General features: G+C 55.8%; 2 protein-coding genes across 2 annotated transcripts; one reads left to right on the top strand and one right to left on the bottom strand.

Annotated features, from left to right (window-relative positions):
• Nucleotides 1-4,098: 4,098 nt before the first annotated feature.
• Nucleotides 4,099-10,266, bottom strand: CRYM (crystallin mu; the record flags this gene model as incomplete). Its single annotated transcript, XM_079542751.1, is given in 9 exon segments — nt 4,099-4,163; nt 4,670-4,754; nt 5,464-5,585; nt 6,721-6,904; nt 7,091-7,192; nt 9,300-9,362; nt 9,627-9,777; nt 9,898-10,172; nt 10,174-10,266. Coding segments are annotated over 9 exon segments (1,140 nt in total).
• Nucleotides 10,267-10,293: 27 nt separating this feature from the next.
• Nucleotides 10,294-21,840, top strand: UQCRC2 (ubiquinol-cytochrome c reductase core protein 2; the record flags this gene model as incomplete). Its single annotated transcript, XM_079543088.1, has 14 exons — nt 10,294-10,329; nt 12,142-12,234; nt 12,351-12,500; nt 13,439-13,503; nt 14,239-14,295; nt 14,569-14,693; nt 15,180-15,277; nt 15,639-15,696; nt 15,835-15,930; nt 18,209-18,408; nt 19,184-19,264; nt 19,678-19,754; nt 20,781-20,934; nt 21,623-21,840. The coding sequence occupies 14 exons, from the start codon at nt 10,294-10,296 to the stop codon at nt 21,704-21,706; spliced, it is 1,374 nt and encodes a 457-aa protein (XP_079399214.1). The 3' UTR covers nt 21,707-21,840.
• Between the last annotated feature and the right edge of the window lie 1,710 nt (nt 21,841-23,550).

Raw genomic sequence — 23,550 nt, 5'->3', positions numbered from 1 at the left:
GGGCTGCGGTGTGGATTTGGGCACACTCTGCCAGAAGTTCATGACAGTAAGAGCCAAGAGCTGTAATCCAGGGCTCGTTCTCCTTGCTTACATGGGCAGGGTCTTTGGGTTTACTGAACGCGCCGCCCGGCTTAACGAGCCGCTCCGTTCTTCTGCAAAACAGCATCGAGCGTTCCCAGAGCTCCAGGCTTCCAGGTTTATCTCCGTCCCCGTGTTAGATTGCTGCAAACTGCTCTTCTCAGTGCTGCTGCTCTGCTAGAATAAAATCTGCTCCTTGGCTCCGGCCGGGGCTCATCGCCTCTGCTCGTGTCTGAATTCAGGTAAATAGGAGTATCAGCCAGCTCCGTGCTGCCGCTCACGTTTCTCTGCTGCTGTTGCTGAGGAGTGCCTGAAATCCCCGCTGAGATCCAAGAGCGGTGAGCGGCACCTCCTCCTGCCTCGCTGTGTGCCGGCACACACGGCGTCCTAAGCGGCACCGGGAGACAATTCCCTCTGCGGACGCGAGGCCGACGGCTCTTTTCCGCGTTTATTGTTCTGCGCGTCCCTGCAGGGCACGGCTGGCACGCAGGCCGAGGAGCAGAGCCGTGCAGCCGGTGCTGATGCTGCTCAGTGCCACCTCAGCCCGGCACGGCGGATGCACACACATCCAGCTCACAGGAGCAGGCAGGCAGGCGATGAGCAGGGCTGGCGTCCCACTGACCGGTCCCATAGCTGGAGAGGTGCAGTGCCTTTCCTTCGGAGCGCGTGGCGTTTGTGGAAACGAATTGCAGTTAATCATCTATTTGTCACGCTCCATTCTTTCCACATTTTTGTCTTCTCTGATTTACTCACCATTGCTTTCCTTGGCTGGACTTTGTGCTGCATTTTTTCTCTTTCCTGCTACTTGGCACGCTGTATTTCCCTGTGCCAACTGCAGCCCCAAAGGCCGACTGCATCCTGGGCTGCAGCAGAGGGGGGCGGTGGGCAGGGAGGGGATTGTCCCCCTCTGCTCTGCCCTCGGAGCCCCCAGCTGCAGTGCTGCGCCCAGGCCTGGGGCCCGGCACAGCAAGGGGGGGAGCTGTTGCAGCGGGGCCAGGGCAGGCGATGAAGATGCTAGGAGGTTGGAGCAGCTCTGCTGTGCAGACAGGCTGAGGAGCCGGGGTGTGCAGCACGGAGAGGAGAAGGCTGCAGGGAGACCTCATTGCGGGCTTAAAGGGAGCTTATGAACAGGAGGGAGACCGACCTTTTACAGCAGCAGACAGTGAGAGGACAAGGAGAAAAGACTCTAAGCTACAAGAGGCGGATGTAGGTGAGATGCAGGGGAAATCCTTCCCTCAGAGGGCAGCGAGGCGCTGGCACTGCTGCCTGGAGCTGTGGGTGCCCATCCCTGGGGGCTCAGAGCCATGGCCGGACCCGACGGAGCTGGGGGCAGCTGGAAGGCGGCAGGGTGGGGCTGGGAGATCTTCAAGGCCCCTTCCAACACAAGTCACCATGTGATTCTGTGGTCTCCATTAATTCTGTGCAGATGGCAGACAGCACATGAAGCCCCCAAGAGACCCTCGTCCTGCTTGAGCTGCACCTGGAGGAACCCCAGAGGCACACAGGACAGTGCCCTGCAGGCAGCTCAGAACACCCATCTGCACTTTGCCATTTCCTGATGGGGGGAGAGGAAAAGAGAGCCTTTTCTTGCAGGTTGTCCTGCACATGGAGCTCTGGGATAAAACAGCAATGTCAGACAACTGGGGAAAAACAGTAAGATTCACACTCTATTCCTTTTCCCCTACTTGTGTTTTTCCATTTCTCCATAGCTTTTTTTTTTTTTTTTTTTTTTTTAAATAATTTGGAACTATTTAATTAGGGAATTGCAGGTGCAACTCCTCAGTAACATTTGCATGGTGCATTTCAGCAGGAGAAATGATGTGCTTTATGTACAGCCCTACAATCCCACCCAAATGCAAACTGCAGAGCCATGAGGTCTCACAGCAGCAGAGCTGAGCACCACGATGTCATCTCCTTACAGACTGATGGCTGTGCAGGGGATGGACACAGCACTGAGCATCCCAGCAAGCAGATCTGCATTCCCTCTCACTCAGTGATCCCATTTACCAGAACAGCAATCGCTGCAACACCAGAAGTGCTTCCCTCCTGGTCTAAAAGAGCAAAGCCCACCCAGCTGTCCAGAACAGAAGTAACAGACACCAACACACAAGTCGAACAGGAGCTATTTAATTTTAACATAGACGAGAGTTACAACAAATCTTGAGACTCTCAATCGGTAAGAGAAGGAAGCAGAGCAGCGAGGCCTAATCTTCGCTCTCTGAAGACCTGGAGAAGGCACCCAAGTGGCCCCACTGTGCTGAGCAGCCCGGCTCCCCCCTGGGGCCGCGGGAAGCCCAGTGGTTTCAGTTTGGGCTCACAGCAGCTCCCATTGCCAACAGTCCTGTGAGCGCTGCTCTGCACCGCCAGCTTCTCTGAGGTGGCCGTAATGGACTGGGCACCACCACCACCAGCATGCTGCAGCCACCCCCCAGCGCTGCCCTGCGCAGACCTGGGGCTCGCACGATGCACTGCTGCGGCCCCGGCTGTCACAGCCCCCCACATTCCCCAGCTCTGCAGTAACAGCCGCAGCCCAGACACATTTCTCAGCACTTCACAAATGATACAAAGCAAAAAGCACTAAAAACACTGGGGTGACGCTGCTGTCATTAACACACGCAGAGCTGGGGGGAGGAATGTCTGTCCTCATTTCTGCTGACAGCAGCAAAAGCAGTCCAGTCCCACCTTTACCCACACAAACACATCCCCCTCCCTTCCCCTCCCCGCCCCCCGCACCGTGCTAAACCTCGCCCATGTGCTAAACTGCACCCATGCACACCGCTGCTCCCTGCCTTCCCACTGCCCTGCCTCACTGTTCTGAGCTGACACTGTCCTCATTAACCCCTTCCACACGTACCTATTTGCCAACCAGGTTCCCACACGCAGGGCTTCACAGCCTCCTTCCCCCCACACCCGCTCCTCCCCGGGCACAGGAGGCAGACAGGCTGCAGGAAGGTGCAAGGGCAGCTGAAATGAAGCTTCTAGACACAGTCTGCATGCATAGCCAGGCTGCTCTCAGCCGCCACCCAGCCTTCCATGCAGCCATCGCGTAACGGCACAGAAATGGGATTCCCTCCTTCTGCAGAGCATTCCTGGCTCTGCTGCAAGGGAGGACCACAGACATTCTGCTCCAGCACAGACCTGTAGGGATGAGCACTGCTACCAACAGGCAACTCAGCCAGGTGGAATCCATTTCCCTGTGCGCCCCGAGTTCCACTGGCCAAAATCAGCCAGTGCTGTTCCAGCCACCAAGACGCTTTGAGAACAGCTTGCATACACCATAGGCGACTAAGGAAACCTCCCAGCATGAGGAAACATTAAATCAAAGCACATTTTCAGCACTGACATTTCGGGCGAGTCCCTCCAACACAAAAAAGGCAAAACCACAGGCAGGAAAGCAGCAAGGGAGGGATTCAGTACAGTTTCAGCCTGCCTGAACCAGGTCTCCTACAACAAAGCCTGCCTGCAGGGAAGGCACGGCTTTGCACACAGATCCTGCTGGGGAATGTGCTCCTAAATGAAAACCAGTGAGGTGTGGGGCAGGAAATGGGGCACTGCTGGGGACTGATCCCAGCAGAACAGACCGGCTCTGCTCCCTGGAAGGGCTGAGGAGCCGCTCACAGCCAGCACTGCACTGCGACCATCACAGCTCCACACGTGGAACTCCAGTCTCCAAACTGCCTGCTACCCCAGTGGGAACGAGCCTGCTCAAAGCATGAGATCTACCCTGGACTGCCACACCAAAAATAATGAGGAAGGGCATAGCAAAGCATGTAAGAACACCATGTTAGTGTAAATGCTGCCATCATCCACACACTGTGTGCGAGATGTTTGCTAGCAATGCTGCAGGTACCTAACAGCTATAGAAAACAGCAGGAAGTCCCGTGAAGTGTTAGTTTTCATTCTTGAAAGCTGCATTCAGGTGGGGTTGCTGCCCATCTTGTTAACCAGAAATGCAAGGGAACCAAGTGCAAGTGATCTGCTGGTGCTTCGTGACCTCATTGGCACTGCAGAGCTCTCGCTTCATTTTCCAGCTGACCACGCATCGTATACAAACTTTGCAGCTATGGTATCTTCAATGGCCATCCCTGAAATAGAATGGGATTTGGCTCAGAAGGGAACAGGTGGACAGCAGCCAGTGGCAGCCCCATCCTGGCAGCCCCATCGCTGCGCTCCGAGTCGCTGCCACCACTCGCTCTTGACCATCCTACGGGAAGCCGACGTAAGTGTGAACACAACAGGCGGCGCTCCTGAGACCCCTGCAGCTGCAGCACACCGCAGCCCACCAGCACTGCTGCCCTTCCCACAGGCTGCAGATGCTCTGTGCCCTCCCGCCACGTGCAGTCAGCCCGGAGCTCAGACAGCAGCACACAGCCGCAGCTGCATCCACGTGCTCTGCACTCACACTGGATGATGTTGAAACGGGAAGCCTACTTTTCCCACTCTGTTTTGCTTTCTTATCACCTTTTATTACCCAGCCCTGACGGACAAATTACAAGGCAGCTCCCACAGCCACTCAGCAGCCTTCCTGTGTGCAGCCCAACAAGGGGCAGAGCCCCTCCGGCAGGCTGTGCGCTGCTGGGGCTGCCCTTACCCAGAGACTTGAAGACTGTGGTTTTCTCAGGCAGCGCTGGTTTTGTACCCTTCAGCACCTCCCCCAGCTCAGCAAAAATCTCTGCCTGCAAAACAGACATGTTTATAGCAATGTAATATCCGTGTGTACATTAAAACATATGCTTCTAAGTGATTGTCAATGCAATTCTGTCCTTTTCACTATCCCATCACGGAAACTTTCCTAAGGGGTGCAAATTGCAGAGCAGACAGAAGGACAGAGCACCACCAGGGGCAGCTGTCAGACCACCCTCAGGAGCCGGGCTGTTCCTAGCGGGCATCTCGCCATCCACCAGCAGAACCGATGGTGTCCCACCCCCACATCCCCAGGTGTCAGACACCAGGAGGGAAGTGCTGCCGCTCTGCACCACGGCTCAGGCAGAGCAGCAGTGAGTGCAGCTGTGCGGAACAGGAACGGCTCGCTGCTTCTCCTCATCCTGAGCTCTGAGTCGCATCACTCTCACTGAGATTCTTACAGGAGCAAGGGGACACATTTGATTCAAAGACTTCAAATATTTATATTAATTAACAAAGAGTGCAAGAAATGCACGCCTTCCAAAACAGCGCTTGGTTACTGTACACCAAGGGCAGCGCTGAAGGCCGTGTGACCACTGGCACAGAAGGTGCGCGGCTACATCACAGACATCTCAGATCAGTTCCCCATCTGACAGCTGCACACCATGCAGCCCCAGCACAGTACCCAGCCCGCAGCACCCCGCCAGGCCAAGCACTGCTCATCTCAACTCCGCTCCGCAGCACCAGGGCACCCAGACTCACCCCGGACAGGATGACATCGCCTGACTCTGTCAGCGCTGCCTCTCTGGAATCCACAACCAGAACAGAGCTCTTCATCAGCACGTCGTCCAGCTCCCTCCAGTCCGGCCTGCTTGCTCCAACCGCTGAGAAAGCACAACCATCAGCTGAGAGAAACACTGGGAGCAAACTCAAAACGTGCTTTGTCCACAGAAAGGCAAAGCGGCCATGGACAGGTGGGAATGTGGCATAGCACAGAGGCATAGCATCCCATCACCAAAGCTCTCACGTTCTTCATAAGCAGAACCAGACAAGCTTGAGTCAGAACAGCTTGTTTTCTGTGGCTTTTGTTTTCTTAAGCAGAGCTAGCAATCTCCTCTGAAATACGCTCCTAACAAACGCCAACTTTGCACAGAGCCTCCAGAGAACTGAGGCCCACGTGGACCACCTCCTCCGCCTGCTGTCTCTCACAGCCCCCTCCTCTCATCACATCAGCGCCAAAGCACCTGAGGTTTGTCACCCTTCCACGTGACCCAACTGTGACTGTGCCGCCTGCCTACAACGGAGAAGCTGGAAGCACCGTGCAGTTGTCCCAAGCAGGGCTCACTGCCAGGACCCGCATGCAGGCAGAGCGCAGTGTTGCTAACAGGGATTTTCAAACCTGCAGTTTCTCCTGTCTCAGCTTTAAGCAGGACAAGGCACGCAGGTTGCAGGTATGATCCACAAGAAGAAACAAATCCACGGGCCTAACCTCCGAGCACAGAAAGATCGCTAAGAGCTTCTGGGCTAATTAAACAGTTTTTGCAGTTAAACGCTTCTCAAGAGAGCTGCTGGTGGAGTAACAAGTGGTGTGGGGGGGAGGGGTTCGAGAGGGTCAGAGGGGTCTTTGTGTCCGCGTCGCCTCGATGACCGAGGCCGCCACTGCCTCTGGTGCAGGCTCGGAGCTGCTGCGGCCCCCTGGGAACGGCCTGACGCCACGCCCCGACAATCCGCCCTTTGTCTCAGCACCGCCAGCGGCCCGCCCGGGAGCACCGCCGCGGGGGGGTCCGACCCGAAGGCTCCGAGCACCCGGGTACCGCCCGACTGTCGGCTGTCGGCTCCGGGGAAAACCGACACGAGCAGCACGGAAAGGAACAAACGGAGACGCGGGGAAGGACGGACGGCCGCTCCGGGAGCCGCTCTGCACGCGTCGCTGTCGGCGCAGCGGCCGGCGGGGCGAGCGGCCGCGCGGAACCGAGGCAGCGCACAGTGAAGCTGCCGCCGGGGAGCAGCACGGCGTACCGTTGACGTGGGCTCCCGGCTTCACCCATTCTCCAAACAGAACGGGCGTCGTCGCCATGGTGACGGTCACGATCACATCGGCCCCGACCACCGCCTCCCGGGCCGTGCTGCAGACCCGCACCGCGCCGCCGACGGCGCTCGCCAGCCTCACCGCGCGCTGCTCGCTGCGATTCCACAGCCGGACCTGCGGGGAAACGCACGGATCGGCCCGGCGCTCTCCCTGCCGAAGGAGGCCAGCCGTTCTCTTCCTGTAGGCGGGTTTGGGGTTGGGTTCTTTTTACCGCAATTTCTCTTTGGGCAGCCGGGCGGTCAGCCCTCGTACAGCCGCACTTATCGGCACCGAGGAGCGAGAGCCCCGGGCGCCCCTTACCTCCGTGAACGGGAACAGCTCCGTGAAGATCTCGTAGTGGCTGCGCGCTTGGACACCGGCTCCCAGAATGCACAGCACTTCTGCAGACCTCGGCATCAGCAGCTAGACAGCACCAGAGCGAGCAGACGGTCAGAAAACAGACCAGCTGGTGCAAACGGATCTCAGATACCACAAAAGCAAGCAGTCCTCGTAGACGCTTAAGGGAAAAGAACCACGGCTTCGTGCAGAGCTGCTCACACACACAGTGACACAACGGCTGGTGCCAGCAGCACCACTGCTTACCTTGGGCAACTGGGTCTCAATGCCCAACCCCTGGAGCTCAGACTTGAGGTACAGCAGCACAGGCCGACGAGCTCCCACGGCACACAGCAGCATTAGCAGAACACACTGCACCCACGTGACAAACAAAGCCGGGAACTGCGATGCCGCTGTTCTGCACTGGCTGAGAACAGGGCAGCCCCTGACAGAGCTCCTTCTGCAGCTATAAAGCCACAGATCACAGTGCAACAGGCCTGGGTGCTGCAATCCTAGCTGGACCCAGGCCCCCATCAAGAGGGGCGATCCACCACCCCAGCCTGGCTCTCCTCTGCAATGTCCCCAGCTCCTTCCCATCCCCCTGCAGCACCAACACCTGTGTGCTTTCAGCATCCTCCCACTTCTTTTTCGATGGGCTGAGGAAGCAAAGGGAATAACGACACAGTGGTAGAACAGGAGCTGTTGAGATGCAGACTACTCCTTGCTAGCCAGGTTGCAGCTGAGCTCCCTGCCCCAGCAGGGCACCAACTCCACCTCTCCCCTTCTCAGCTGCCAATATTCCCAGAGCTTTTAGGACCTCAATAACTCGGCAGCTTTCACTCCTATCACATCTGATTGACAGCACCCCTCGGATTTGAAGTGCATTTGCTGGGCACCAACAGAAGCACAATCACTGTCGGGACACAACTTTGGGGGGGATCTTTTTCCCTACTTTGCCTGAGCTTGTCCCAGGTGCACAGCTGGGGGTCCATTTAGGTTAACCTATGAGGAAAAATGCTGCTTCCCAGATACTGTATTGCTGTGCATTTGTACTCTGTAACCTCCCTAAGAGACCTATAGACGGTGAACTGCTGATGTAGGAAACATTGGACAGTAAGAACAGGAATGCCCAAGGAATACATTGCCAGGTTCAGCTCTGTGGTTGCTTCGGGTTTTCTGGTTTAGTTCCCTCCTGTGATTCAGCAGCACTTGGCAGGAGAGCAGCATGGGCTGCAGCACAGCCCCACACTACCTTTGTCTCTTGTTTGTGCTTTCGCTACAGCCACTCGCTTCTGCATGAAAAGCTTTTGAGCTGTGCAGGCTCTCACTGCTTATTCTGCTGGAAGAAAATTGAGGGGGGGAAAAAAATCTCATTATTGCGTTTTTCAGTAGCAACGACTCTTTGTAACATTCCTTTTCAAAGGCACTGAAGCGCTAATCTCAAAGGCATAAAAGCATTGGGTTTTTGAAAGCTGAGTGTCAAAGAGGGGACATGACGACAGCTATGAGCTGAACTCAGACACTGCTGAGAGCTTCCCGGAGCAGTGGATAGCAGTGAGGGCCTTGTCACGAAGCCCCTCCAGTAGCCAAAGCTCCTCGGAGCCAGCAGAGGCTGCGGGAAGCAGTCAGTGTCCCATGCAGCACAGTGGGACGGATGGCAGATGAGCATCGTGTTCCACAAGTACTGCAAGTTCTTCTGCCCTGGGAGCAGGAGAAGCTCCTGGGGATGGGTTCCTCTGCTCAGCTTTCTGCCAGCTCCATTTTAGCGCTACAGACAGAGCCAGGCAGGCATGGAGTGCTGCTAGCAAAGCACTGAGGTCAGCCCCACCTGGGCACAGAAATCAGGAGCACTCTTTAGCTCCAGATCCCCTTCCTCTCACTTGGCTGAGCTGGAGCCACGGCACTGCTGTGCAATGGACAGCGAGCTGCTCTGCCCGATCACAGCAGCACAGCCCCAGGTGCGCTTTAGGAGAATTTGAAAGCAACCACATCTGACAGAGCATAAATCAACGCACACCAAGGTCTGCATCCCCACCCTCAGTCAGCACGGCTGTCACACGGCCACCCCACAGCTGTCCTTGTCAGACCACCATCCTCAGGAGCGCCCACGGGAAACAAACCCTTTTCCCACAAGCCTGGCGGCACCGCACAGAGCCACAAGGCTCCGCTCTGATCGGGGCAGCCCGACACCGACCTTGGTAGCTATGGCAGAAACCGCCGCTGTGCGCCTCGCCGTGATGACAGAGCCGTCCAGGACCTTCCAAATCAAACAAACAACAGCAGACTGAGACACACAGAACACACCGAGTGCCCGACGCCCGCAGCGAGCGAGACGCGGCACACACGGCACCGCGGCCCGCGCCGCAGGGAGCGCGCAGCGGAGCACCCGGGGGGCAGCAGATAACCCGTCGCCCACCATTTATCGACTGCCGTCGAGACAGAATAACTAAAGCCGGCCGTCGCGGCTCCCCGAATCCCCGCTGCCCTCTAAGCGGCCCCGCCCGCACCCCGCAGGACGCACCGCTCGCAGGGAGCCGCAGCGGGGGTCGAAGAGCAGAACGGTGGCCTGATGGGACGGCGCGGCGGAGTCCCCGCGGCGCTCATAGAACGTCACCAGCTTGGTAGTCAGCGCGTCGTCCGCGGCGCTGTATGCGGGCATCACCCCCAGGAACCTTGCGGAGAGAGCGGCTCAGCGACGGTACGGGGCGGCACGGACGGGCGCACCGCAGCCCCCCTCCCCCCACCCCCCTCCTCCCTCCAACAGCCCTGCCCGCTCCGCGCCCGCTCCTCACCCCCCATGTGGCCGCACAGGCACCACGGCTCGCAGCGGCTGCTCCACTCCGCCCGCCGCGCCCGCCGAGAAGTTGCGCAGCGCGGCCTCCAGTCCCGGCAGCAGCAGGCTGGCACGGGGCAGCAGCCGCTCCACCTCTGCAGAGCTGATGAAGACGGGCGGCGCCGAGCTCATGGTGGGCAGACAAACCGTCCAAACTCCACACGCAGCGCCGTGCGGCCGCCCAGAAATACCGCCCGGCCGCCCCACCCCCAACCCCCGCCCACGGCCCCGCCCTTCCCGGAGCAGTAGAGTCCCGGCGCCGCAGTGCTAGAGTGCCGCGCGGCGTGGGGCACACCGGGAAGGCAGAGTCCTCCCCGCGGACGGCCATCTCGCCCTGCTGGCGCGGCGCGGCACCATGAAGCGCTTCCCGCTGTCTGCCCGGTCCCTCGCGGTGAGCGGCGCTCGGGGCGGTGGAGGGGAGTGGGGCAGGGTAGGGAGGCCGAGGCTGAGGCTGAGGCTGAGGCTGTGGCTGAGGCTGAGGCTGAGGCTGAAGCTGGAGAGCTTGTCTGGTGGCTGCCGGCGGCTGGGCCGGGTGGCAGCGCTGAAGGTCGGACGCGGCGCAGCGCGGTGTGGACGTGGCCGGGTCCCCGGTGCGGCCTGCTCGGCCCCGGGCCGGCTGTACCGCGGGGCCTCGGCTGCGCTGCTGCGATGGGAGCGGCTGCCGGAGCGCCGTGTTTGTGCCGGGCGCCGAACGGCTGCGGAGGAGCAGCGCTGTGCTGCGGCTCCTGTGGGGCCGCATCTGCAGCGCCAAGCCGTGCGCTGCGGCCGGGGCCGGGGCCGGGGCGGGCAGAAAGGGGTCACGAAGATGGTGAGAGGACGGGGCGCCTCCGCCGCGAGGATGGGCTGAGAGCTGCGCTGTGCGGCGTGGGGAACGGAAGGCTCCGGGGGGATCCTGCAGCCCTTCCGGGACGTGAAGGGTCTCCGGGAAAGCTGGGGAGAGACTTTTCATAAGGTATGCAGTGACAGGGGAAACGGCTTTAAACTGGAAGAGTAGATTTAGACTAAACGTTAGGAAGAAATTCTTTACTGTGAGGTGGAGACACTGGCACAGGCTGCCCGGTGGGGCTGTGGATGCCCCGTGCCTGGAAGCACTGCTGGGAGGCCAGGCTGGATGGGGCTGTGAGCAAGCTGGGCTATGGGAGGTGTCCCTGCCTGCAGCAGGGGGTTGGGACGAGATGCTCTGAAAGGTCCCTTCCAACTCAAACCGTCCTGTGATTGGTGCTGCTGCCTGGTGCCCGAAGGAGGGCTCTGGCGGTGTCCCCCCCCTTCAACTGGAAAACAGATAAGCGGATGTCCTGCCTTGAGGCTGAGCTGCTGTACCAGATATGTATCATTGTATTCTTGATGATCCTTGAGGTCACTTCTAGACTAAGTTCTGTGATTCTGCCCCACGGAACAGATAGGGATTGCAGGGGCTCATTCAGTTAATTCCTGTGTGGTGTTCCTACAGACCACGTGGTGCTGGGGAGGTTGGTACTACACAAAGGAAAGCAGAAGGGCACTGGTACCGAGGTGCTGCTTTTTGGATTCCCAGAGGCCTCGTTTAAGTCATTGCTTTGAAGTTTCAGCTGTAATGGAAAAGCAATTTGAGGAATTAAAAGGGAATGCATTTTTTTGTTCTGTGATCCTGGATTATTTAATGTATGTCAACTTTAAAATAAGCTGCTTTGTTAGAATGTGGGAATTAACTAATACAGCTGTCACAGAGCTAACTAGATCAATCTGTCCTGTGACGGGGGGCTGTTGGCTCCTGGGCCCCCCAGCCCCACAAAATGGGAAGGAAAAAGGAAAAGGGATAGGGAGGTGGGAGCTGGGCTCAAGGAAGAAAAAAACAGCAGCAATGACCTATGGAAGAAAGCTTATTTTACTATGATATCGGAATGCGAGGTAACACAGTATAATGCAATGTAATTGATATTGAGACTAATAAATAAGATAGGAGAGAGAGAGTTCCTGAGGCCGAGTCAAACTCAAAAAGCTAGGAGCAGCCAGGAAAGCACCTCCAGCAGCACTGCCAGGCAGCCAGAGGCCGCCTCCCCGCAAGGGCCACAGCCCATGACTTACGTGACGGAAGGGATGGGTACCAGGAATGGAGCTTCAACACTTTGACTCCCAACATGATGTAATGATGTGGAATACTGGAAACCAAAAAGCACAGAACCGTGACAGCAGCAAACTCCTTTCCTTCTGCTCTCTCCTCCAGAAGAGGCTGTACTCCCTTAAAGTAGCACCTAAAGCGGCGGTGTCAGCGACTGCAGAGCGGCTGAAGCTGTCTGCGGATGCGGAGGATCTGGAGGTCAGTTTCGGCACGGATATTTCTTTTCTCTTTCCTTTTTTTTTTTTTTTTAAGTCAAAGCAGAACTGTGGCAGTACACCCAGTGGCTCAGAAACCCAATGTTGCTTTTAATGCAGATCACAAAATTACCAAACGGATTAATTATTGCATCTCTGGAGAACTTTTCTCCGGCCTCAAGGATTGGTGTGTTCATCAGGGCGGGCAGCAGATATGAAACCACCGCTAACCTGGGAACGGCCCATCTGCTTCGTCTCGCCTCCCCTCTGGTAGGTGGCTGTTCTGTTCCCATGGTTGGTGGTGCAGAGTGGTGGAAGATTCAGGACAGCAGAGAGCAGCAGTGTGTAAGAGCTGTGCCGCACTGCAGGCAGTGCAGACAGCGTTCCTTGCTGGTTGGGGATGCCAGTGCGGGAGAAACGCCGTTGCTTTGTGGCTGTTTGTGAGGAGCTGTGCTCTCTCACACTGTCTCTCACTGCATAGCTGATGTGTCTGTGTCACACCAGGATGGGGCTCGTTGTGCTTCAGCTGCGGTAAAAGACTTGGATGTCACACGTCAACTCAGATGTGTATGAGAGATGTTCCCAAATGGCTTTTCTCACAACTCACCAGGGTTGGTGTGAGCTCTGGGGGCAGGGATGTGCCAGCAGATTCAAGAACAAATTATACACGTTCACTGCCAGCAGTCCTTACACGGCTCCAAAGATGGGCAGGCAGAAGGTGTGCACCGAAACCCCCAACGCAGCTGCTGCAGGGTTCTGCAGGAGTAGTGCTGGTTGGATTCTGGGCGCTGAGCTCTAGCAGTCTCTTCTGGTGCTGCTGCCAGGAGGACGGTGCTGGGTGCCGTGCTGTGGCTGCTCCCAGCCGTGCTGTGGCTGCTCCCATAGTGTGGCAGGACATGCAGGCTTTCCTTGTCCTGGCGGTGTGAAGTTTATCCAAGTTAAAGAATCCTGTGAAACATTTAGCCAAACCTGGATCGTTCCCATAGAATGGGGCTGGGGGAACAACAGGGTAATTGTGCTGGGAAATCAGAGAGAGGGATAGAATGGGAATAAGGACGTGGTAAGTGGGCTCAGCTTCTCTGTATGGGCAGTGGTTTCTGTAGGAATGGGTAAGCACGGGCTGCTTCAGCTTTGCTGGAGCACTGACCCGTGTCAGGCAAAGCTGTAATCTTAAGTCTCTTTTTAATTATCATTTCTTTTTTTAATAGACTACAAAAGGAGCATCCTCTTTCAGGATTACTCGTGGCATCGAAGCTGTTGGGGGCAGCCTAAGGTTTGTAACTTGGCCCGATGGGAGTAAAGCAGGGTGGCAAAGGAAACCGAAAGCATTATGGTGTGTGGGTGGGTGCGTGCCTCGAAGGGAGGGTTGCATAGGAAGCTTCTGTGTTCTGTCTGCCTTCCTTGTCTTGAAGGTGAGACTGACTGAGGTCTGTGGGTCTGTCTTACTTGGGAAATAGATAACACTCCTACTGTAATTCTGTGAACAATTTGGGTGGTAGATGAGTTTCCCAGTTTGGGAGTCCTAAGCCTAGAGAACCCTCCTCGGAGGAATGAGGGCACCTGCGTGCGCCAGCTGTTCAGTGAGGTTGTGCTATACAGTGTGGTAGGTTACTCTGCACTCTGCTCTTTTTGCTAAGGAAAATAATGCGTTGAGGTGAGGCAGACAGTTTTGTGCCCACTGAGAGCAATTTCTGAATTACTTTGATATTTATACCCATTTTCAGGTTTTACTCTTCAGTCTTGCTGTTTTACCGTGAGTTATCACCATGTCCCAGATTGCTATGGCCCTGATGCAGTCGGTATCACCGGGTGCTTCCCACACCACTGCTAGATGCGTGTTGTGCAGAGCAACCCACGTACTGTGGGTTGAAATGCTGCTATTCTCCCTCCTTTACACTGGTGCTCCCGTCAGTATCTCGCTGAAAGATTCCATCGGTGGGGAGCACGTGTGGAAGTCCACATCTTTTGTGCTCCCAGCTGAAACCCCTCTGTGTGCCTTGTGTTGCAGCGTGTTCTCAACGAGAGAGAAGATGGCGTACTGCGTGCAGTGCCTGCGTGGCCACGTGTAGGTACCGCCCAGCTCTGTGCAGCGCGGGGCTGCTCTCAGGGCGGCAGCAAACAAACCAGCACGCTGCCGCGCGGCTCCACATTCGTGTCGCTGAGCGCCCGAGCGCCGCGCTGAAGGGGAATCGCGGTGCCTGCGGCACGGCCGGCTGCTGCGCCGCTCTGGGGGCTTTGCTCGGTGTCGCCGGGTTGTTGTTGGGTTGGTCGGAGCTGCTTTCAACTGCCAAAGAAACACCTGCTGGTTCTCAATGCCTTTCTCGCTGCTTCTCTCCAGTGACACCGTAATGGAGTACCTCCTGAACGTCACCACGGCTCCGGAGTTCAGGCCCTGGGAAGTTGCTGATCTTCAGCCCCAGCTGAAAGTCGACAAAGCGGTCGCGTTTCAGAGCCCTCAAGTCGGTAGGTGTATTTCTGATTTGCTGTGTTGGTGCTGTGGGTGCGTCTTAAAAACAAAGAACTTTGAAAAACTCTTGCCCCGTCCCCTGACCGCTTTACTTTTCAGCCCAGCCCGCCAATAGATACGGCCTTTCTGTTGTTACCTAACTTCTTCATAAGCCCGCAAGTTTCTGCAGCCCATATGTGACATATGGCCACTGCTTTTTACTGAAGCCACCCACCCTCCCCCCAGAAATGAATGCAAACCAGGCTGCATTATACCTTGTCGTGAGGCCAGAAAGTGTTGAGCATCTGTGAGTCCTTGAGAGCTTTTATAAGGTCCAGCTGAACGGGAACACCCAGCCCGGATGTGTTGCTGGATGAAACTTTATTAGTGTGGGGCTGTGGGTCTTGTGAATGAGCGCTGTAAGTGCGCCGCAGCTGGGTTTCACCAGCATCATGCTGGCATCTATTGCTAATCCTCAGCACTGGAAACTTTGTTCCTGTTAGGACTGCTGGAAAACTTGCATGCTGCAGCTTACAAGACTGCTCTGGCAAACCCCATGTACTGCCCAGACTACAGAATCGGAAAAATTACATCCGAGCAGGTAGGATTCTCCTTGATAAATCTCTCCCCGCTTCCTTACCGAAGATAGAGAAAGGCAGACAGAGAAAAAGAACTGGGCGGATGTACGATCAGTGCTGATCATCTTATCTGGCCTCCTCAGGGCTTTTGGTGATGAGCACAGAGCTCAGGGTTCATTTAGAAGGGCTGTGGTTGCACGGCTCTTGGGGAGACGTCGGCGTACAGCAGCAGTCCGCAGTGCGAGCAAAGCGCTTCTCCTGGGTGGGGAAGCGTGGTGGGTGGTGGCTTTAAGAAGTGTGAGCTCCGAACAGCAGGTGTCACAAACATTTCTGCCTCTTTTGTTCTTTGTACAAAATACCTACAATTCTGCCTTCCTGTTGCAGCTTCACCACTTTGTACAGAACAACTTCACGAGTTCGCGAATGGCCCTCGTGGGAATAGGTGCGTATGGCCGTGTGGGCTGAGGGTCAGAAAAGAAACTGCTGTACAAGTTCTGTGTTGTGGTGCGTTTAAGAAACTTTTGTCACTGATGGTTTTCCAATAACGTGACATTACTTGGAATAAACTGTTGCATTACAGGTGTGAAGCACTCCGACTTGAAGCAAGTGGCAGAGCAGTTCCTAAATATCCGCAGCGGAGCCGGCATCTCCAGTGCAAAGGCCATCTACCGGGGGGGTGAGTGCGGCTCTGCTGCCGGGGCTCCTCTTGGTGTTGTTACAACGCTATTCGTTGAGTTGCAATGAAAACTGCACAGTTGTGCTCTATGCTCTGTGTGGGAAATGCCCGCTCAGGGGTGTCTCTCTAAATAAGCAGAGGATTTTCTTTCTCCCACTGTTTTGGGAAAAAGAAAACCCATATGCTTGACAAAGTTTGACCTGCACAATCATGTCTATCTTAACATGGAATGCAAGCGTCTGTTTTAGCTCACTGTGTATGGGGAGGTTCTCTAAAGAGCTGGGGAAGGCAGGAAGTTGACTGGAGCTGCTGGTAGCTCCTTTGGGAAGGGCTGTTGGACTGTGTGAAGCCTTTTCTGAAACGCAAAGCGCTGTGTTGCTCTTTCAGAGCAGCATCTGTATAATACTGCAGTCCGTTCTTTGGTTGGGGTGTCAGATCACTTTGTAGTCAGATAGAAAAATAGGAAATTGTTACCACTTGAATGGGATAACTTCAGCTTCTAGGATGAGGATAAACACTTTTATGATGAACAGGACAAATATTTCACATTTCTCCGAGGCGATCAGCTCCAGTGCAGGCATGTTCTGCAGTGAGGATGGCAGCATGAGAGTCAGGTCTGGAAATCCAGGAGACCTCAGGCTGAGATGAGAGCAGCCTGCAGCAGCCAGGGGCCCACAGGGCTTTGAGAGGGCAGTGGACATGGTGTGGGGGGGGCCGGGAGCAGAGGCACAACGCCCCCCGTGTGCACGCGGACCAGCTTCTGGGCTGTGCTGCATCTGTTTGTGGGCTGCGTGGCCTCTGTAGAGAGGAGCAGTACCTGTTGTGGGATGTTGGGAAGGGACTGAGGGGTCTGATAAAGCCAGAAATGGCTACTGCTCCTGCTTATTCAGGTTGGGCCAGGGGAGGCTGCAACAATGAGACTGCAAAATACGGAGGGAGACTTAGAGTGCCTTGGGAGGATGGTGAGGGGCTGCAGGGGTCTGTGACCTGGGAAGAGCACTGCAGTTCTGTCCAGTCCTGCAGAGATGGGACTAGGGAGGCTGAGACAGATGGAACTGAACTTGGTGAGGGGCAGGACATCCCCACATACAGAAGGGGCCCTGTAGGTGCATTGGTCAGCAGAGACAGACAAGGGAGAGCATACCCCCTGTGGTAAATGCAAGGGGGGGCTGAGAATGCTGAGGTACTCACTTCTTTGCTTCAGCCTTCACTGGTGGCAGGATTCCCATATTTTTCACACTCCTGAGCTGCTTGCTGACAAATGGGGGAGCAGAATCCCACTGTATGTGCAGAACAAGTCCGAGTCCACCTCGTGGGCCTGAATGTGTACAAGTCCATGGGGCCGGGTGACGTGCATGGTGGGGGTGAGGGAGCTGGCTGAAGTGGCTGTTGAGCTGCTTCCATCATATTTGAAAAGTTGTGGCTGTCAGGTGAAGAGGGAACCATCACTCATTTGCAAGAGAGGGAGGAAAGAGGAGCTGGGGAACTACAGGCTGGTGAGCATCACCCCTGTGCCTGGGAAGATCGCGGAGCAGTTTGCGATGGCACAGCAGAAGGGAGGGCGGCACCCAGCGGGACCTGGACAGGCTGGAGAAGGGGCACACGAGAACCTGCTGAGGCCGAGCAAGGCGCAGTGTGGGGTGCTGTGCTCGGGTTGGGGCAGCGCCAGGTGTGTGCAGACTGGGAGAAGAGCTCACAGAGAGCAGCCCTGCGCAGAGGGATGCAGGGGTTCTGGTGGACGAAGAGCTGGACGTGAGGCAGCAGCGTGCGCTTGCAGCCCCGAAGGCCGACTGCATCCTGGGCTGCAGCAGCAGAGGGGGGCGGCGGGCAGTGAGGGGATTGTCCCCCTCTGCTCTGCCCTCGGAGCCCCCAGCTGCAGTGCTGCGTCCAGGCCTGGGGCTCGGCACAGCAAGAGGGGGAGCTGTTGCAGCGGGGCCAGGGCAGGCGATGAAGATGCTCGGAGCTTGGAGCAGCTCTGCTGTGCAGACAGGCTGAGGAGCCGGGGTGTGCAGCACGGAGAGGAGAAGGCTGCAGGGAGACCTCATTGCGGGCTTCCAGGACTTAAAGGGAGCTTATGAACAGGAGGGGGACCGACCTTTTACAGCAGCAGACAGTGAGAGGACAAGGGGGATTGGCTTTAAAGTAAAAGGAGTGCAGATGTAGAAATCCACACCTTGATTTCCCTCTGAAGAAACTCCTGGCTACAAATGTTTTTATTCCTCTAATAGTTTTTAACTGAACAGTGCATTACCTTTTTTTCCTGTTACTGTACTCTTAGGAGAAATCCGAGAACAGAGTGGCCACAGCCTTGTCCACGCTGCTGTTGTAGCAGAAGGAGCTGCTTTTGGAAGTGCAGAAGCAAATGCTTTCAGTGTCCTGCAGCACGTTTTGGGTGCTGGACCACTTATCAAGAGGGGAGGCAATGTTACCAGCAAGCTGTACCAGGGCATTGCCAAAGCAACCACGCAGCCTTTTGATGTAAGTTCCAGGGGTTCCTGCACTCTGAGGTTTTGAGTAAGAGCCGTGCTGTCCTTTGAGAGCTGCCATTTCCATCTAGGGTCATAATTAGTTACGTGGCTCATTCTGAAAGTAGTGCTTCCTTTTCAATTTTCCTTTCAATGGAAATAACAATAGATACAAAGAGCACAGCAACGCCATGTGATAGAACAAATCCTCAGCTACAGAACACAGTTCTTCAGCACAGCCACTCGCTGTGCATTTTCACCAGCAGTGAACAGGAGCTGCATGCTGCACTCATACAAACCTGCACCAGCGGAGGTGAGCTGCTGTCACTGCAGAATGCCGCACCCCCAGCGCTCACTGTGCCAGCAGTCACTGCTGGGTCTCCATCAGCGTTCACAGCTGTTCATCGGTGTCAGTGGGTGCCATTTTTTCTGTGGGGGAAAGTCAGTGACACCCCTTTGCTGCATACACACTTCCATGTCAGACACTGCTCTGTCAGTGCCCCCCTGCAGCCGTTTGCGACACAGCAGCAAAATGCAGTTAAATTGGTGGGAAGGTTCAGCCTCTGCCACCATCCCACCCACGTCCGCCTCTGATGGCGTGGGCTGATGTAATAAAACAGGAGCACTACCTTCAGTGCAGCCCCTGTAGTTCTTTCCTCAGTGTCATCCTCGCACAGATGTGGCCTGGCATCCTCCAGCCTTTGGACCCTGATAGTAAATGTCTTCCTCTGCTTGATGCTGCATCGTTGTGATACTTGAAACAATGGATAACGGTGTTTGTTTTGCAGGCTTCTGCATTTAACGTGAATTACTCAGATTCCGGAATCTTTGGGTTTTATACCATATCTCAGGCTGCACACACTGGGGAGGTGAGCGGCTGGCTGGAATGGGGGTGTTGGCAGCCTGTGCCAGAGCTGCACGGCGATGGGGCAGCAGAAGCAGCTCGTTGGGCTCCCTGCATCAGCTGGGCGGTGAGAAGCGCCCGATGCAGGTGTGGGCCGCGGGGCGCCGCTGTGGGCCGTGCTGCTGTCTGCAGGGCTGCGTGGGTCAGCGTGAGAGGTGTGGGTTGGGGTAAAATGTTCTCGCGGAGGGTGGAGGTGCCGTACAAATTAACAGCTTAATTTGTGGTGGTTCCAACCCACGCTGCTTTCTTTAGTCTGTTCTGGCAGCGATTGCAGTAGTTTTAGTTTTGTTGCAAAGCTGCTCAGCTTGCAGCTGAAGATCAGACGCCGCGTTGCCGGTTAATGCTGGAAGAAGCCCTAAGCGATCTCGTCTTCCTCAGGTCATCAGAGCTGCTATGAACCAGCTGAAGGCAGCTGCGCAGGGCGCTGTCACGGAGGAGGACGTCGCAAAGGCAAAGTGAGTGCAGGCTGTGCTGCGCTGCGGCTGGGGCCCTTTTTGTGGGGAAGGGCTCTGTAGCGCCTCGCAGTGACGTGGGAGCACCACCAATGGACTGCTTTGCTCTCCAGTATTTTTCAGGGGCGACACTAACCCTCTGCTTGCAGTATTTCCTGTAAGGATCTTGTTAGGTAAACTAATTCTTGCAGGTAGCTGCTTCATACTACAACCAGCATGCTGGAATCCTGGGCTGCAGTGTCGGCAGTTTGCTCTGTACTCACACTGCAGCAACAGTTGTATTGAGCAGCTGTGCTCTGAGCCTTCAGAGGACAGCAATGCTGAGGATCTGCAAATGTGAAGCACTGGATTAGCAGCACTGCATCCAGGTGCTCCAAGATTGTGTTCCTTTAGGGGATTTCAGTGCGGGGAAACCTCCAGAGGGGCAGCAGTGCCAGCAGTGCCAGCAGTGCCAGCCTGGCTTGGGGCTCCTGGCTTGGGCTGTGCTGCGTTGTGCTCAGTAGTGCTGCAGGCAGTGAGCTGCCACATCTGGGCTGTACAGAACAGCACTGCTGGGCAGATGTGACTCAGGGGGAAGAAGGGAAACACAGCCAGAGCCTGTTGGTCCTTAACAAAAGGTTGAGGTTGAACTGTTCAGCAGGGAAGCTCCCCACTTCCCATCTGTGCTTCTGTCAGTTACGCGAGAATGGCTCTTTTCTGTGTCTGGTCTTCATGACAGTCTGTGACCAGTTTCACATCTGATTTGTCAGCTTGATGATTTTGTCTTGTGGTGGAGCAGTTGCATTCATTAGTTCAAGCAGAAAGACGCTGCTCAGCTGGGGATCCCCGGCCCTGAGGGCGATGCACAGTCCCGGGGCACGGCGCCTCATTCCCCACTGCCCGCGTGTGACTGCGGTGCCCCTCTGCTCACTGCAGAAAGGGAAGAAGCTGCAGAACAGAGGGGTCTTGAGAGCTGCAGGGGCTGAAGGCCTCGCTGCGCTCGTGGTGGTCCTGGGGCGGGTGTGTTCACCTCTCCCTGTTGTGGGGCAGGAATCAGCTGAAGGCTGCCTACCTGATGTCGGTGGAGACGGCGCAAGGGCTGCTGAACGAGATCGGCTGCGAGGCGCTGCAGTCCGGCACGCACACTGCGCCTGCTGCGGTCGCTCAGAGGATCGACTCTGTAACCTCTGCTGATGTTGTGAATGTGAGTCCCTGCTGCGTGTGCCTTCGTGGCTGTGCGAGTTGCTGACAGGCGCCGCTCATCCGTGTGTCCTTAAATCACAAGAGAGGCGGTTCATCAACAATACAGCTAGCTGGCTTTTAACATCTTTACTTTATTAACAGAAGTCAATGAATTAGATGATATATTTACTGACTTACATAAAATGAGTGTAGATGAGGGTACAGAGCCCCACACAGCACTGAGACTTGGCGCAAGTCTCAGTCTGGGCACGTGGTGGCACAGCTTGTTGGACTGCCGAGGGCGAAGTGCTCGCTGTGCAGAGCGGGGCTGCGGCACTGCCAGCAGGACGTTGGCACAACCGCATGTGCCGTTCTGAGCTCCTGCCTTCACGATACTTGAAGCAAACTCCGTCCAAAAGTCTGTCAGGGACGGAACTTGTAAGACAGCAAATGTTTCCCAGTCTCCGCTCGCCCATTGCTGCTGTGACGCGAGCTGTGGCAGGGCCGCAGGATCCCGCAGGCCGTTGCTCACTGCCGTGCAGGGTGACCCATTCTGAGGAGCCAGCGCCTCCTCGTGTCACTGTGCCGTCCTGCTGGAGCAGCCGAAGCTCAGGCAGCACAAGGGAACCCGCTGCGGTTGTGCTGCATTCTTTGCTTTCTGACTGCTGTAGTGAACGTTTCCTTACACTGATTTTCTGATGTATTTTCAGGCTGCAAAGAAATTTGTCAGCGGGAAGAAATCGATGGCAGCCAGCGGAGACCTGGGCAGTACTCCCTTCCTTGATGAGCTGTAAAAACAAAGCTGGGAGGCGGGTTCAGGGCTTGGCTGTCGGTCACCTGTGCTTAAAGGAATCACTAACTTGTTATTTATGAATTCAGTTATTGGAGAAAACGAATGGAGTAATTGTGAGCTTGCACTGATCAAATAAAGTGCTGAGTTCGTACGTTCTGTGTTGCTTTCCTTTCCCTGAAGCAGTACCTGTACTTTTGGTCTGGCTCTGTATCTCAAAATAGAGCTGCAGGGAGGAAATAAGGTGAGTGAGCTGGTGTGAAAATTACCTGTCCAAAACAGTCCTTGGGGTGCCAGTCATCCTCATCAGCCGGTGTGCTGGGACAGGGCCCCGAGACACGGCTCTGCACAAATGAAGAAAGTGAACGGCACAAAGAACTTCACCATGGCTTCTCACAGCTTGTGCTGGGAAGGCATGTACTCACAGTTGAGTGTAAACTGCCCTCGCTGCCAGTCCTGCTGTCTTCCTCAGTGCCTTCATTTGTGCTGGAAGGACACAGCGTGGAGCTGCTCAGGTGCGCAGCAGTTCCTGTAGCCACTTCATGTAATTAACGTGCCTAATTGTGGAGTCCAAAGTTTTTTTTTTTTTTACAAGTCAGAATTAGATCACAGAATCACAGGACGGTTTGAGTTGGAAGGGACCTTTCAGAGCATCTCGTCCCAACCCCCTGCTGCAGGCAGGGACACCTCCCATAGCCCAGCTTGCTCACAGCCCCATCCAGCCTGGCCTCCCAGCAGTGCTTCCAGGCACGGGGCATCCACAGCCTCACCGGGCAGCCTGTGCCAGTGTCTCCACCTCACAGTAAAGAATTTCTTCCTAACATTTAGTTGAAATCTACACGCTTCCAGTTTAAAGCCATTTCCCCTCGTTCCCTCCCCTACACGCCCTTATAAAAAGTCTCTCCCCAGCTTTTCTGTAGGCCCTTCAGGTCCTGGAAGGGCTATAATGTCTCCCCAGAACCTTTTCTTTTCCAGGCTGCACAGCCCCGGCTCTCAGCCTGTCCTCATAGTGGAGGTGCTCCATCCTCTGATCATCTTCATGGCCTGCAGCAGCTCCGTGTGCTTGTGCTGAGGGCTCCAGAACCGGACGCAGAACTGCAGGTGGGATCTCACGAGAGCAGAGCAGAGGGATGGAATCACCTCCCTCTCCCTGCTGGTCACGCTTCTCTTGATGCAGCCCAGGATCTGTTTGGCCTCCTGGGCTGCAAGCACGCGTTGCTGGCTCATGTTGAATCTTTGGTCCACCAACACTCCAAATCCTCCTCAGGGCTGCTCTCAAGCCGTTCTCTGCCCAACCTGCACTGTGCTTGAGGTTGCCCCAACCCAGATGCAGGACCCTGCACCTGGTCTTGTTGAAGTTCACGAAGCTGACGCGGGCACACCTCTCCAGCCTGTGCAGATCCCTCTGGACGACGTCCTTTCCCTCAGCTGCACTCAGCTCGGTTCCATCTGTAAAACTGCTGAGGGTGGCTGGATCCTTCTGCCCGTGCTGCCTACAAAGATGGCAGATCACCCTGCTCCCAGCACTGGTCTCTGAGGAACGCCGCTCACCACCAGTCTCCACGTGGGCACTGAGCAGTCGAGCGCAAGCATGCAGCCAATGCCAAATCCAGCTGGCCATCCCTCCATCACAGCCATTTGTCCCTGCCTTGGTGACCAGGCTGCCGTGCAGAACAGTGCCAAATGATTTGCACAGGTCCAAGCAGATGATGCCAGCTGCTCTTCCTTTATGCACTGATGCTGTAACTGTCATTAAAAGACCTACAAGTTTGTCAGGCATGATTTGCTGTTGGCAAAGCCACACTGGTTACAATCAATCACCTCCTTTATTTTCCACGTGCCTCGGTG

This window comes from Tetrao urogallus (assembly GCF_951394365.1).
Source record: "Tetrao urogallus genome assembly, chromosome: 15".
Classification (NCBI taxonomy): Eukaryota; Metazoa; Chordata; class Aves; order Galliformes; family Phasianidae; genus Tetrao; species Tetrao urogallus.
This window is presented reverse-complemented; position numbering and strand designations above follow the sequence as displayed.